General features: G+C 30.6%; 1 protein-coding gene and 1 non-coding gene across 2 annotated transcripts; both read right to left on the reverse strand.

The window, feature by feature from the left end:
* Positions 1-291: 291 nt before the first annotated feature.
* Smp_073270 (putative neuroendocrine protein 7b2) lies at positions 292-1,712 on the reverse strand (the record flags this gene model as incomplete). The annotated part of the gene is made up of 2 exons (XM_018793829.1): positions 1,589-1,712; positions 292-1,134 (listed from the first exon to the last, which is right to left on the reverse strand). The coding sequence occupies exons 1-2, from the start codon at positions 1,610-1,612 to the stop codon at positions 292-294; spliced, it is 867 nt and encodes a 288-aa protein (XP_018648302.1). The 5' UTR covers positions 1,613-1,712.
* Positions 1,713-7,484: 5,772 nt separating this feature from the next.
* Positions 7,485-7,551, reverse strand: Smp_tRNA_01083_Gln_TTG.1.1. Its single transcript has one exon. It is a non-coding gene (tRNA).
* Between the last annotated feature and the right edge of the window lie 7,808 nt (positions 7,552-15,359).

Consider the following 15,359-nt stretch of genomic DNA (forward strand, 5'->3'; position numbering starts at 1 on the left):
ATAGTTTGGATAAAGTTATTTCGGTAATTACTTTAACCGACAAATAGTCTTTGTCATGGTCGGATCTCAGTATAATACCATCGATGGTCTGTGAGTATCAGGAAAATGTTTCACCCTAGTATGGGACTCCTGAGCACTAAGAATTCACGAACCCAAGAAGAACAGAACTCAGTATCATTAGGTTATATTAGCCAGTTTCCCAATGCAATGTTTTAAAAAGCATGCATGTTTTTTTTGTAATTCAAGCACTTGTCTTAAGACAATTTATGGTAGGAAAAATATTAACGGAGTCTAACAACTTACTTTCCCATCAGTCTTTTGTCCCGAGACAAAATCAGTTTTATGTCCATTTTCATTTGATTCAACTGGACAATTATCCATATGTTCATTATCACATGAACATTCACCATTTTGCATTTTTCTTATTATCCAATGTCGATTAAATTCAATGGTATCTTCAATATCTTGATCACAAGGTGTTGGTAAATCATTTGACTTATAATTTAATGGACATGGATTAGGTGGATCACAATAAGCAGGTAAATTATCAAGTTTGGATTCTATATGAGATGATTCTAGCTCACTAGATAGATTTAAATTATCAGCTGATGTATCTTGTGCTCCAGCTCCCACTAAGGCATAATCTATCCACTGACCTGTTTCACTGGAACCTCCAGAAACTTTATGTTCGCCCCATAGGGGATTTTGATAAGCAATTTCATTTCGACGTTCTGTTAAACCTGGTTCATGTAAAACTTTATCATTATTATTTTTATTTGGATTCAATTCGTAATTATCATTTGATTTTTGGTCGAAATTTGAATACATCAATTTTAGTTTATCAATATCATCTTCTTGTAGTCTGCCTAATTTAGCTTGATTGATTTCATTTAATAATGCATTCCATTGTCGATCAGTAATTTCATAATTTTCTGGATAATCTTCTTGAAAAATTGGATGTTCCGGTGAATATAAACGTTCTAATGTTGATTCTAAACCAGGATTCTGTTTTATATAATCATCATACAATAGTTTTCCATCATTTATCAATCTATCTATGTACTGATCATAATTGCTAGCCAATATTTGACCGCACAAATTAGTTAGAAAAAGTAAAAGGAAGAATATTCTAGGCTATAATTAAAAGAGAAGAAATGATTAGGAACATTAAGTAAAGGATTTTTCTGGAGGAGTTATTGGATTTTCAATATAGTTTTCATCACAAACTGATGCCAGAAAGGGAAATAAAAGTGAACTAATCAAATCTTATTTTAATCTAATATAGAATTGTGGATAAGCTATGGTGAAAAAGTCCTAAGTTAAAATGAATCAATCGACTAGTTCTCTTTAGTATTCAACGGTTTCGTAGCTGATATCAGCTGGTGATAAACATTATATTCAAACTTAGCAATGTTTTAGTAAGCAAAGATAGATAGTGGCTATATCGAGGCAATACGCACAGTATGCACATATGCCAATTAGAGACTGACCAGTTGCAGTCCTAAGCATCAATGGGAAGATTCAAACAAACAATACTAAGTGAATTTAGTAATGTAATACTTTAAATATATATATATATATGACTTACCTCTTTCAAATTCATTTGAAACATTTAGATGGAATATACAAAAAGATAATGCTATATAATACTACATATTTTCATTATGTAATGAATTTCAATTAGACTCATTTATAACAAGTCGACTTTCTGATCGATTATTTTAACTCATAAATAGAAACTGGTTAGAAAGATAGACTATCTGTTTAGTTCACACGTGATATACTTCATTCTCTTCTCTTTCTGCTAGCTTTCAATATTAATAAGCCAATAGGAAATATTATAAATGGGCTAGTTTATATTTGATCAAATTGAAAGAGAGTAAATTTCAGTAGGAGGAGAATTGGACAACCTTGGGGAAAATAAAAATGAGGTAGGAAAAAAAATTGATAACTCATGTAAAAACCACCAACAGTCATGATTCTGTTTTTTAAAAAATCGTCATCTTATACATAACTAAACTCCTTAGTAACATTATTATCAATGGGATTCAATCATAATAAAGCTAATGATCTAGTAATGCCTAAATATAACTAAAATAACTCATAATGTCATTGAATAAGAAAAAGAGAATTCAGCGAAGAAAATTTTCTTTTCGACGAAATCATAATATAATACTACTACGATGGCAACTATTTTCGATAAATATACTTATACAATAATAAATTATTTATATATGTATATGTTGATATATAAGTAGTGCATAAATATCTGTCTGAAAATTAAGAAAATATAAAAATTGAAAGTGTATATTTACTATGACAACGGATAGATTTATTTTTAGAAGATTGAGAAAGTGTTCAGCTTTAAAAATCCTTAATAGTTGAAAGGATAGATAGCTTACTTCATTCTGAATGATTTTCTTGTAGTTACTTATACATTACCTTATGTAAATAAGATAAGTAAACAAACATGTTATGATGTATGTACATGTTCATGTTATTTTGCATAACTAGTTTGATGTCATGGATGTGAGTGATTAAAAAGGCTAATAACTGGAATGAAACTGCTATTAAGCTCTTCCTAGTATTGCAGTTATACTCTAAGCTGATGTTAATTCATTACAAAAATGATCTTTAAACCAGTGTACCACTTTCAATAAATACTTCACTAAAGGAAAATATTCTTGAATTGTCTCAGTGTGCATAAAAATGCTTCTCAAAACGGAATACATCAATTAGATGCTTTGACAAAATACATAAACAAAAGACAATTTATTTTGTATTTCATTTCTTGTATAATCTGTAAATTCGAAAATTTCTAGAAAATACCAAATCATTATTGCTTATCAATGTTCCTGACTATCAGATCATATGTACTAATTATGAAACGTTACATAACGTCAATATAATCCCACTTGATTGAACTTTTTTCTAAGATTTTTAGAGAATTTAGAAACAAATCCCACTGTGGAATGAGATCGTTTGAAAAATCATTGTATACCAAGGAATATTAAAGAGATATTTAGCCTTCATTTTGAACTCTTTAAAGATGAATACCTATGACCCGACATGTGATTGAGATAATGAGCTTTGTGATGAGATGGGAACTACTGGATCGTTAACCATTTATTTTCAAACTTTCAGAGATAAGAAAGACGAATGTCAACAAATTGTACAGAATTTGAAGTGAATATACTTCTCCCTAGATGAAAAACATTGTCTTCTAGAACTCATCGATTTATGCCTAACGACATATTTTCAATTCAACAACAAATGCTACGAACAAACAAAAAGAACACCGATGGGATCACCAATATCGGGACTTGTCGCAAAAGCAGTAATGTAGAGGCTAGAAACCGCGATCTTACCAGTGATCAAGCCCAAAATTTGGATTCCTTACGTAAACTAAAAATTCATCATCGTCAAAAAGGATGAACTAGAAAACACCCACAGGCTGACCAACAACGTGTTCAATGACATCAAGTTCCCCATGGAACAAAAGTCTAATGACAAGCTATCATTCTTGGATATATTAATCACCAGAACCAACACAAGTAAACTGGAAACTATAGTGTACAGGAAGCCGACTAACACTGATCAAATTCTCAACTACAATAGCAACAACCCAAAAGCTCACAAAATCAACCGCGTACAAACTTTGTTCAAGAGGGTGAGGATACACTGAAACACAATTGCAGCACGAAAAAATCAAGAAAAATACTTGAAGACCATCCTTCAAAAGAACGGCTACTCAAACAACTTCATCGAAAAATACCAGCCGCACCCATCATCAGAAACAAAGTCAAGTACAGAAATTGACAAAAGGATCACCCTACCATACATAAAATGTATGTCAGAAACGACAACAAGACTGCTGAAAACCTTCGGAATAGGTGTTGCGTACAAACCAACAAAATCCCTCCATTCAATCTTATGCAAACCAAAGATGAAATGACAAAAGAAAACAAACCAAACATCATCTACAAAATAATTTATGCCAACTGCGACAAACACTACATCGTACAAAGCGGACACCCTCTTCATCTTCGTCCGCATGAACATCAATTAGCAGTCAAACTCCGTGACATGTCTTCACTTATATCAATGCACGTAGACAACTGCGGACACATTCGACTGGAAAAATGTGGAGATTTCGGATAGAGGCAATTCCGAAAACACCATAGAATTCTTAGAAGCTTGGCACTCAGGTCAATCAGCAATAAACAAGCACATTGAAATCAATCCAACTTATCAACCAATTAGGAAAATTATGCTGAAACTTGAGAACAAAAATCAAACCAATAGGAGATACAATCAAAACAAAGTAAACAATGACAGATTTAAGGTCAACATGAACCAATCAACATCGAGGTGTACAGCACAAGCTGTGAACCTTAATTAATGATTGATAAATGATACAAAACAATCTTGAAAATGGAATCTTCTATATAAAGTGCACTTTACAGTTATCATGTGTTTTTAAAATAATTCTTGTACTACTCATAGTAGCATGAGTAAAACATTAGACTTTTACAATCATTTATATTTATATGCGTAATGAAATACCAGAACCTCGGCTTGTTTTAGATTCTAATCTTCTCTTTTTTAGAGCTAATTCCCTTTATTTTTAAAGGATAATTTTGGTGAAGATATTTGGTCAAATTTATGGGAAGCTCAATAAAATGCATCTTCCATTTTATCTAGTGGCAGGGTAATCCTCGGGAATATTCCTAGAAAGGACACGTTCTATGAAATCCAAATAACCTGCTTCAGAAGGATAGGCAAACTGCTCAATAATTAACTGGGACTATATCCTTATGCATGTATGATTTATCTTTATTTATTTACCTTTATGTGTACATATATCCTACTGTGGTCTCACCATAAGTGATAATTTATTTCCATCTGACTGTATTCCAATTAATCTTCTTTGTATAACTCAATCAAGTGATTTATTTTAATACACTTCATTCAAGAAAACGTTTGTTACGTAATCAATTGTTACATTTAGCTCATTCAAATTATTTAGAGACTTTATGCAAAACTAACTTTCACTAGTGACATAGAAAAAATTATGAAGATTCGATGATTGTGTTTAACTTGATGACAAGTATAAAGCTAATTATTCAGCTTATTTAGTTTAACACAACAGTTATGACATGCGCCAGAAATAAAACCATAGCTCTAATTCTTTTACATAACTTATCCTTTCAAATAGGAAAATACAGTCCACTTAGATAACAAGACATTATTATTGCTATTATTCCCTTCTGACTATATGTCCACTTAATGAATGATTCAGTGAAATTGTTTAGAGATAACTGGACGTCATAAATAGAATAAAGATATCACGGCCGTAACAAAACCATGAAATCTCGAATAAGATCCCATGGTCCCATACTTCTCAAATACGTATAAATATGTAAAAATGGTTGTGATTACTATTTTTGTTTCAACAAGATACAATGACGCAAATAGCTTTCAATAACAGCTATCTGTCTGCATTCTCTATAAATTGTTTCTACAAATTATCTAAATTTAGTCAACGGTAAGCTTTAAATTACCATCATATGTATTCAGTTTTATTGGGGGATTCTTCGAAATATCTCATGATTCTGATCAAATTGAATAAAATTTCGGAAAATTTTGTTACTACTAGTGACGTGATTTTATTCATTAAAATCGTTATTTAACATTTATGTAGACGATCCAGTTGTATTTTACCTGGTCAAAAAGATACACATTTTAATTTGATACACAGAATGATCAGATCTGTAAAGTTTCTATGCTAATTCGCAAACCATTTTATATTCCCTTTAAAGTATAAATAGTATAGTGATACGATAATGTTTAATGCGAAAAATATGTGATGACTTTACAACTCAACCTTCTTGATATATCTTAGAACCTATGTACTTATCAATGTACTTTATATGAAAACAAATAAATGTCGAAATACATTAACAAGCTGATAATTTATAATATTAAAGGGAGAAATAGTGAAATACCTTAAGAATTTTCATCTAAATACATGAAGGTGATTAACTATTTCAAAGATTTTCAAATAAATAAACTAAGCTGATGTCATATTTTTGCCAGCATATATGATTACGTCTTCAACAACTTCCTTGAGCAAACTTATACTACTGGGAAAAATATAGCTACATTCTACCATTTATTTAATAGTGAAACTAATGAGTCCATTAAAGCTAGACAACCATGAAAAACCCGAAACCACTGGATGACCCTTTCGTCCTATTGTGGGACCCCTCAGCAGTACACATCCACGACACCGCACACGGGACTCAAACCCAGGACCTTCGGTCTCGCGCTCGAGCGCTTAACCTCTGGACCACTGAGCTGGCATCCAACGGTGCTAATATCTAAACTCAATCAATTCACCAAATTGCACCACTGTCCACCTCTGTCTTCAGTGAATCACTGCCTCACAACAGTTACGAGTGAACTCCATTGATCACAGTTTCTCACTAGAACTCCAAGAAATACCTTTAGAAACCAGTCACCAGGGAGCAAATAATGATTATTATCAGAAAGGGGATTTTGTCGAGATTGTAGTAATCTAATAGTTGTATTTATAAGTCAATCACTACTTATTTCACACTGATAATTTTATCAAATTTGAATGCTACTTGTTAAATCATAAACAGATTTGACTGATTCAACTTTTTTTTGGCAGAAGAAATAAATAAACAAAACTGATTAACTCAGGAAAGAAAACAAGATTTATTTATCATTATTCCTTTCTTATCTGTTGTTGTTGTTTTTTCTCATCGTTATGAGTATTGTTAGTATTTATTCTTCTATTCTATTATGTTATCCACAAAAATAAGGTAAGTTGTTTATACACGATGGTAACAATCACTGATTTCTCTTTATTCACAATTAAGTTAAAATTTTTGAGTTTAATATAACTGAACTTTGGAAAATATAAGAATTTGTGAAACTATATCTGCAAAATATCTATTCCCAGTAGTATTTATTTTGTTATGATTAAGATAAATGTTACACAATGTATAGATTACTCAGTTTTATTTTGAATATTGTGAAACAAAACAGAATTCGTTTATCAGTATCTAAGTAATTGAGTGTTTTATTTTTGAATATTAGTTTAAGTTTTAAGACTATTTTCACTACTGACTAACAATAAAAGTACTACTTCCTTTACAACAGTTTTTTTTCTAAATGATGATAATCTATTAATAAAGTTATACTGAAATAGTGAATTACTCAATGGAACTATTCTGAACCTTGTGTCAAGAATAAACAAACAAGTTTTGAATTTTTAAACAAACATTTTACATTCATATAACAAAATAAAAATTCTCAAATACATGCGAATGAGATACAAATAGAACTATGTATATAAGCAAAGATGAATAGTGGCTAGTAGTGGAATCCAGGACGCGCGTTTCGTCCCATTTGGGACTCGTCAACTGGATGTACGTGCATTTCAGAGTTGATGTTCACTCTGGGACTCGAACCCAGTACCTTTCGCTTCAAACGCCATCGCTTTATACACTCAGCTACTGAGTCCTGATAGCCACTTGCTTGTGCAATAGGGTGAAGTTTGAATTCACTTAGTATTGTTTGTTTGAATCTTCAAACAAACGATACTAAGTTAATTCAGAACTATGTATAATTTAAGTAGAAAACGGATACTATTTAATATCACTTTTTTTGATCTTTCAAAAAGCTATTCATGACTTCTCAAGTTCATTTTGTATTTAAAACTTATTCCCTAAAATTTACCATTCAACTAGAGATAAACGTCTGATAATTGTTTTTGGCATGTTCAAATTTCAGTCGCAAAACATAGTTTAACAACTTATCACCTTAAACCATAATACTTACTAGTCATCCATCCTTTAAATACTTAATAAGCAAAAATATAAATAACTTTAAACTCAACCCTTTATCAAATCATAATCATCAGATTAATAGCACCCTATGTGAAAAGGTTTTAGTTAATAAAAATGATTAATCATACTTTACTTAATATCATCCTGTAACCAAGCAGTTCGTTCAGAGTATTAAGATGGAAGTTGTAGAAATTGTCAATATAATTTAGAAAAATAAACATTTTAAAATTAAAAGAGAAAATCACTTTTACCTACTCAATTACTAACTAGACACATTTCTTAGCTCAATTAACTGCCTGGGATTTTTACTACCCCACACATACGATAAGATGTATTAAGTTCTTTTAAATTTACTATAAATTAATTTTGATTTTTTACAAAGAAATTACTAAATGCTAAAGCATACAATGTAAATAATGGTTGCTATCCAACTCACAAGGGATTCCTGTGGCCTAGATATTTTAAGTTTGTTCGTAAATTGGACTTAGTTACAAATTCTCAAAGTGATTTATAAACTCTAAGTCTTTGGATAATCAAACTCATCACATTTTAGTTCCAAATAAGTTATGTTTTCGAAATAAAAATCTATCAGAAAAAATGACCGGAAGAAACTATACACTAGGGTTTTAAATTCTTTATTTCTTCGCAAAAACTTTGACAATGGTTGTTTGAAAACTGTAACCAATAAAATATTAAAACTATCTTAATATTAATTCATATATGTATTGGTTGCTAGAATCTTTCGATTGATGAGTCCCAAATAGGACGAAGCTCGAGTCTTGAATTCCACTGCTAGTTACCATCCATCTCTACAATCTTGATATTGTTTACTTTATTTTGATATTCAAATTAGTACGATTTATACTACATCTCGCCATAATTCTTATTAATATTAGGTTTTCACTCCTTCAGTTTGACTTTTGTATCCTAGATAAAAATGTCTTAACAAGTACATATGTGATCAAATATTTTGGGACGTCTGATCAAAGGCATCTAAAAATCACAAAAATGATTTTTGCTTCAATTTGTTAGGATAAATGCCATCATCTTAGCTAATCAAAACAAGAAATAATCAACGCAACTTATATCCAGAGTTCGCGTCAATCGAGAAATTAAATCGTCTGGAAATGAAGTTACACTGAAAATTATAACAAGAAACATCATAGCAATGTACACATTACCTCGCAAGTGATCAAACCAAGAACTATGATTGAAAGTTCAACGTTCTACAATCTTAACTTTTGTTAATTCATAATACTGTACCTCAGTCTTTAATAAAAACTATCGTCGTATAAGGCGGTCTCTAAAAATTTTTATTTTGACCTAACTCTTTTTATTTAGGTACCCTATGCAGAAAATCAAGTATTTTACCACGCAACTGTGCATATTCTTAGGACATTGTGTTTTCATGGTCTGATTAATTATGTCTTCAAATTCGACAAAATTCAAGAATATAAGGAAGAACTGTGATTACACATGCCTAATCAGCTATTAAACACAAGAAACCTCTGTTAGGTTTATGCATCTAACATTGAAAAAAATATTCCTTATAGATTATGGCTGACTGTTGGCCTTGCTATCAAATAATTTATGTTTCGTCAAATCTCCATTATTGTTTCTTCAATCTACTTGGAGCTTTATGGTTTCCAACAGAATAACAATTGTTCTTTAATTGAGACATGTATTTATGCATATAAATCCTTTTTAATTGCCTTACTTCAACTTACACATATCTAAATTATTACGAAGTTAACATGATAAGAATGACAAATATTGAATATTTATCATACTGATTATATGTTAAGTTGTTTGCATATAATCATTTCACAACACTTCAAATTTTATTTGTAAAGAAGTATGATAACTATAAAGTGTAACAAACAATGTAGTTGTGAATCATTTTCAGTTAAACAAGTATGTGATTTATTACTGTTATCAATAACTGGGGTTAGTGAAGGTCAGAAACCAACTGTTTATTGACATAGCTAAATTAAGTGCTTCATATTGAAGTGTGTTGGAAAGTTTTCTGTACTAAGAACTCAATGACTTTAGAACCTAAAGTTTTTATTCTGTTTAAGATCAGTTAGCTATACATAAATATCTTTCCAATATCGGTAACGTATTTTATTTAAACTGAATTAATAACCGAATGTTTTATTTGAATCACTGACACAGCTTGACTAAGGGGTAAGATATTCCTAGGTGTGATTTGTAAAGTACTGTCTACGATAGCCTCATAACCTCTTTTTTATCTCAGCTGATTCAAAAGATAAATCTTGCAGACTTAATCGCTACTTTAAATAAAGATCAATTTAAACCAGCCCCAACCATGTAGAAATATTCACCAAACAGGGCAAAAAATTAGCATATAAAAAGAATAACAAACCTGTAGTGATAAAGCTTTCAAGATTGTTTTGAAAATAAAGGAAACTTGAGCAATTTTTCTACGTTAAACGGAAATTCCGATATAAAAAGCATTATAACAATACAATGATCCATAAAAAAGGTGTCTAAGAATTTGAATATCCTGAACTTCCAGTCGTAAATATTTCTTAGCTGAAAGTGTCAAGAAAGTGATTATGAACTTTGGGAGCCAAAAGAGAAAATTACTTTCGTAACATTTCTCAAAATGAATGCCATAACAGTGTAACAGTTTAGATATGATAAAACAGTATGCTTCCTGTGAACATAAAATTATGAATATTATATAATTCCAATTGTCCAATTTACGTAATCCGAAAAAAACAGTTTTCTTTGAAAAACGTTCGTCAAACGAATAAATTTCTACTTTTTTTAAAATCCATATCAATACTGTTTGTACACATATTCTATAACTTGTCTATTAAGACTTCTGTTTTAGTCTTGAATTTGGGTATTTTTGACACTTTTCCAAAGAGAATTTCAATCAGGACTGCGCTGCAATTATAGTTTCTGCTCAAATCATTTTGAATTTCACATGTCTAATAGTGATGAAGCCACCGGTGTACTGATAACACAATAAAGTAACACTGTTTTGATCCATAATGATGGATTTACAAACATACATTTATTAAGTTGAGAATATCAAGTATACTGACAATTACAATTTTACTAAAACTTTAGAGGTAAATTATAGTATTAGAATAAAACCCCCTGAATATTTCAAGATTTCTGGCAGTGAACACCAAATGAAATAATTGATCTTTATTGATAGTGATCACCAAACTTCGATACTAAATATCAGAGAGATTTAAATCAACTGTCACTAATGATTCTTATAAAATAAATTGAGAATTCCCATCTAACTTTTTCACAACCAAATCATGAATACTGTTGATAGGATATTGAAAATGTAAGATATTATGAGACATATTACTCAACTGAATTATTATTCAGCATTCATTTTTAATGTTCGCTATTAAATAAAACCTTAGCGTCATCTTCTTGACTTCATGAAATAAAATGAAAAGGTTAGTCGAAAACAGCTTGAAATCTTATTAGTATATTTCATGATTGTTGACAATACATTATTTTTGGTTTCTTTAGGTCAAAACTCGTATATTTAAAAACATTGAATATCATGAAAAGCTTTTCCAGTTTAGTAACAAAACAGATTAAAAAAGGTTATTTTACTTCTTGTAAAATATCTGAAGTAATAATCTATCAATAAAAATACTTATAAATATATAAGCGAAAATGGATAGTGGCTTAAAGTAGCTAAGTGGATAACGTTTTGGCGTTTGAAGCGAACGGTACTGGGCTCACGTCCCAGAGTAAACATCAACTCTGAAATGCAGTACATCCAACTGACGAAACGCGAGTCCTGAATTCCACTACTAGCCACTATCCATCTTTGCTCATAAATCTTGTGACTTAAGGCAATATCGAGGCAGTTCGCACAGGATGCATATATGCCAATAACAGACTGATCAATTGCAGTCCTAAACATCAATGGGAAGATTCAAACAAACAATACTAAGTGAATTTTATAGAATTATATGATATGTATGGATTGAATATTCAACAGATTTATAACTTCTTACAACAGCAAATTTATTCAGTAACATTGAGAAGATACAAGTAAACAGCACCAAGTGAATATATAAATTTACTTCCAGTTAGTAACAAATAGTTTCATAATAAATCCTCATGACAAACAGTCTAATGTACACTACATAAAATAGATTTCATTTTTTCATTAAATTTGAAATGGTGAAAAGCAACTTTCATTCTTCTCTAATAATTTTTCAATCTACCTATAGCTCATTATTAAGCACCAAATGTATGATCCAACAAATTATAGAGTAGTGATACCTTATAATAGTTACACTATGATAATGTGAAAAAAGTATATTCCAGAAAACTTTATGAAATTGTACGTCGTTTCATAGGTGTGGTTCGTAAATTCTTTTATAATAATTCGGATTCATAAAATATACCTAAAATCAAAAAAAATCTTTTAACAAACAATCAACTCAATAGAAGTGCGGTGTTTATATGAACCAATGATTTCTTTGTATTGATGACTGCTTGATTTCTAATTCCAAATACAATACATTCGTTCGTGCTCATCTAATACTTCTTGATTAAATTGCGTTATTTCTGGGATTACTGGTATATACTACACTTCAAATACTTCAAATCATAAGAAGAAATCTAGTTTTTAATCAATATTTTTTCTTTAATTTATTGATGTTAAACAGAGTTTCAAAATGCTTGAACACTAAAACATGCTATCTCATCTTCTAAATGGTTTGGTTTATTGAAAAGAAAAGATTAAATAGTGCACTTGATGTGGTTATGGAAATGATCTTTTAAATGCACAGCGAAAACGTTAAAAGAAGTATATTATTTATTTTCTTTTAATGTCTTTCTTTAATTTTTAAAAGTTAATAAATACAAATTCACACCTACTAGATGTATTATTGTGATGACATCTAAGTATTATAAGCGTCTCAAATATCTTCCTGAATATGTATGCGCAGTTAGTGTGTGTGTCAATGTGCAACTCCTCAAGTTTTTACAGTGTTGCCTAGTATCAAATATCTCCCAGTACAGAAATAGGCTACAACTATAAAATACTATTTATGTTAATGCGATGCCTGAAACCTAACCCTTGTTTTTTTTTCTTCGTTGACATCAGTTTTTAATGTAGCGAACATCGCTATCTAAAACATTTTTCGTTTCTTCATACATTTTCCTTCCTTTTTTATTACAGTAAATCTAAAAATGATAAAATTTAAAATAAAGAACAACCTGTTGAAATCATTCAGGGTTTTGTTTGTGATTTTAATGTTCAATTATGGTTCGGGAAAAAAAAGGAAAGTAAGAGAGTTTTCATTGAACTCAGTTTTTAAATGAAAGGTAATTGACGAAATTTGTAATGCATGAGCCTGAATGAGGATAAATGTATGAAAAATAATTACAGTTTGGTTATAATAACTAATAAACAAATAATTTATGCTATTTACAGAATGATTATCATTGTTAGTTTATCACTACATTTTGAGCTTTACCATTGGAGTGATGATGTTTAAGAGCTACTATTAATAATTCAAATGAATGGGTATGTATGTTTATTTATTTAAACATAAAAAATTGGTACAAGGAGGCACCACATATATATGCTCCACAACGCATCATTCGATTTGTGTGAGGAATAGAGTACTGCCTGGGCGCCCAAACCGAAGCAGGTGGTTTTCTTAGGCAGCAACACCTGGAGCCTTTGACCTAAAGGTCTAATCCACAAGGCAATGAAGCAACGTTAGGAGATGTAGTCCCATGGTAGTTGGTGACCAACAATTGGTTCATACTCCATTTGTTGGTTCAGGACACAGGAGCCGATGTGTGCCATTGGTTTAGAATCAGGGTCTTCCAACTCCCCTATGTGGATCCTACATATCCACCAACCTGGTTAAAGCCTCAGAGATTCGGTTTTCGTCCTCTTAATTCGTAAAAAATACCCCCGCTGCGAGGAGGCAGTGAGTAGGACTTCCCTGACAGTAGCTGTATACGCCTGGCTATGTGAGAGCATTTCGAAAGAAAGAGCTGGCTTTCCGCACTCTTGGCTGTGCCAAGGCATTTGGGGGTATATACATAATCGACGTTCTGAAAAACAGAATAAATGTTAGAGCTATAAAAATAATGTAATAAATTTGTTAGAAATGATTCTTCAAACATCTGCATTATACGTGACAAAGAACCTAAATGTGAATTCTTCTTATAATGCCCTACTGGAAGTTTGTTGTTATTTATGAAAATCATGATTTTTTTTAAAGGGAAAAGAGTATATGCGATAAATTTATCCGTTATGGTTTAACAAAGAATAGATAAGCACAATGAATAAAATCTGTCTTTGAACATTTACTTAGTACTACACACCATATTAATGTAAAAGTTACTTGTAAAGTTATCCGTCGAATCTAATCCAGCTCGCCCAATGTTTTAATATTTCTTCTTCTACATACACCGAAAACCAATATAGATTTTGATTATTAAACCTAAGTCATTCATTTAAAACATATTTGCACGGTTTTTTTAAAAACTGATCTCTTGAGAACTGTGCCTGTATTTTGCAATTGGTCTCCTTATACTTCCATAATCAGTTTTAATGATTAGCTAATGAATGTTTACATCTTTGTTACTAGTTCATCATTATTTTTATGATAATAAACTGTAATGATTACTACTGAATAATTTAAAAGCTACTTCGTCTGTAATGATTATACACCCAATTGGAAAATCTATGCTGTAGTGTTATACAAACAGTGCTCAGTGTACTAAGAAAAAAAGGTTTATCTTTACTCAATTTCTTAATTATGAGCATCTTGATGAAAAGGTCTAATGTATAACGTTTAATAAGCACTAACATATATACACGATCCAAATTTGTTTTTAAACACTGAACAAAACTAAGACCTTACTAATCTATCTCACTGCGTAATTACTTTTCTCAGAATCTTATCAGCACATAGAATAATAATTACTTGATCAGTGACCTTACACTAATAACAAATCATTCTAATAAGAAAAATTATCACAGCTTCACTAAATCCACATCTCTTTGTATAATTATATTAACAGTATACTTTATCCCAATAGATCAGTTGTAATGAGTCTATTAATGTGTTCTAATTCATCACTATTGCTTATCCTATGTAGAAAAACCAAAAAAATAAAGAATCTAAAACGGATTATTTTATTTAATTTCAAACAAGTAATTGTTTTTCTAATCAAATATCTATTATCAGAAGGGCGTTTTGCGGAGATTTCAGTAATTTTATATAGTTGAGATCATGAGTCAATTGAAGCTAGACCACCATGGAAAACCTGGAAGCACTTGACAGCCGTCCAATTATCTAATCTATTTCAATGACAAATAAACTGCCTTAACTGACTCAATATTTTTTTAAAAATATACACAAAAATTCACTTGGGTATCGTTTTGTTTGAATCTTTCCCATTGATGTTTACGACTGCCATTTGATCAGTCTTTTATTG

The sequence above is a fragment of the Schistosoma mansoni genome, chromosome 1, assembly GCF_000237925.1.
Source record: "Schistosoma mansoni strain Puerto Rico chromosome 1, complete genome".
NCBI lineage: Eukaryota > Metazoa > Platyhelminthes > Trematoda > Strigeidida > Schistosomatidae > Schistosoma > Schistosoma mansoni.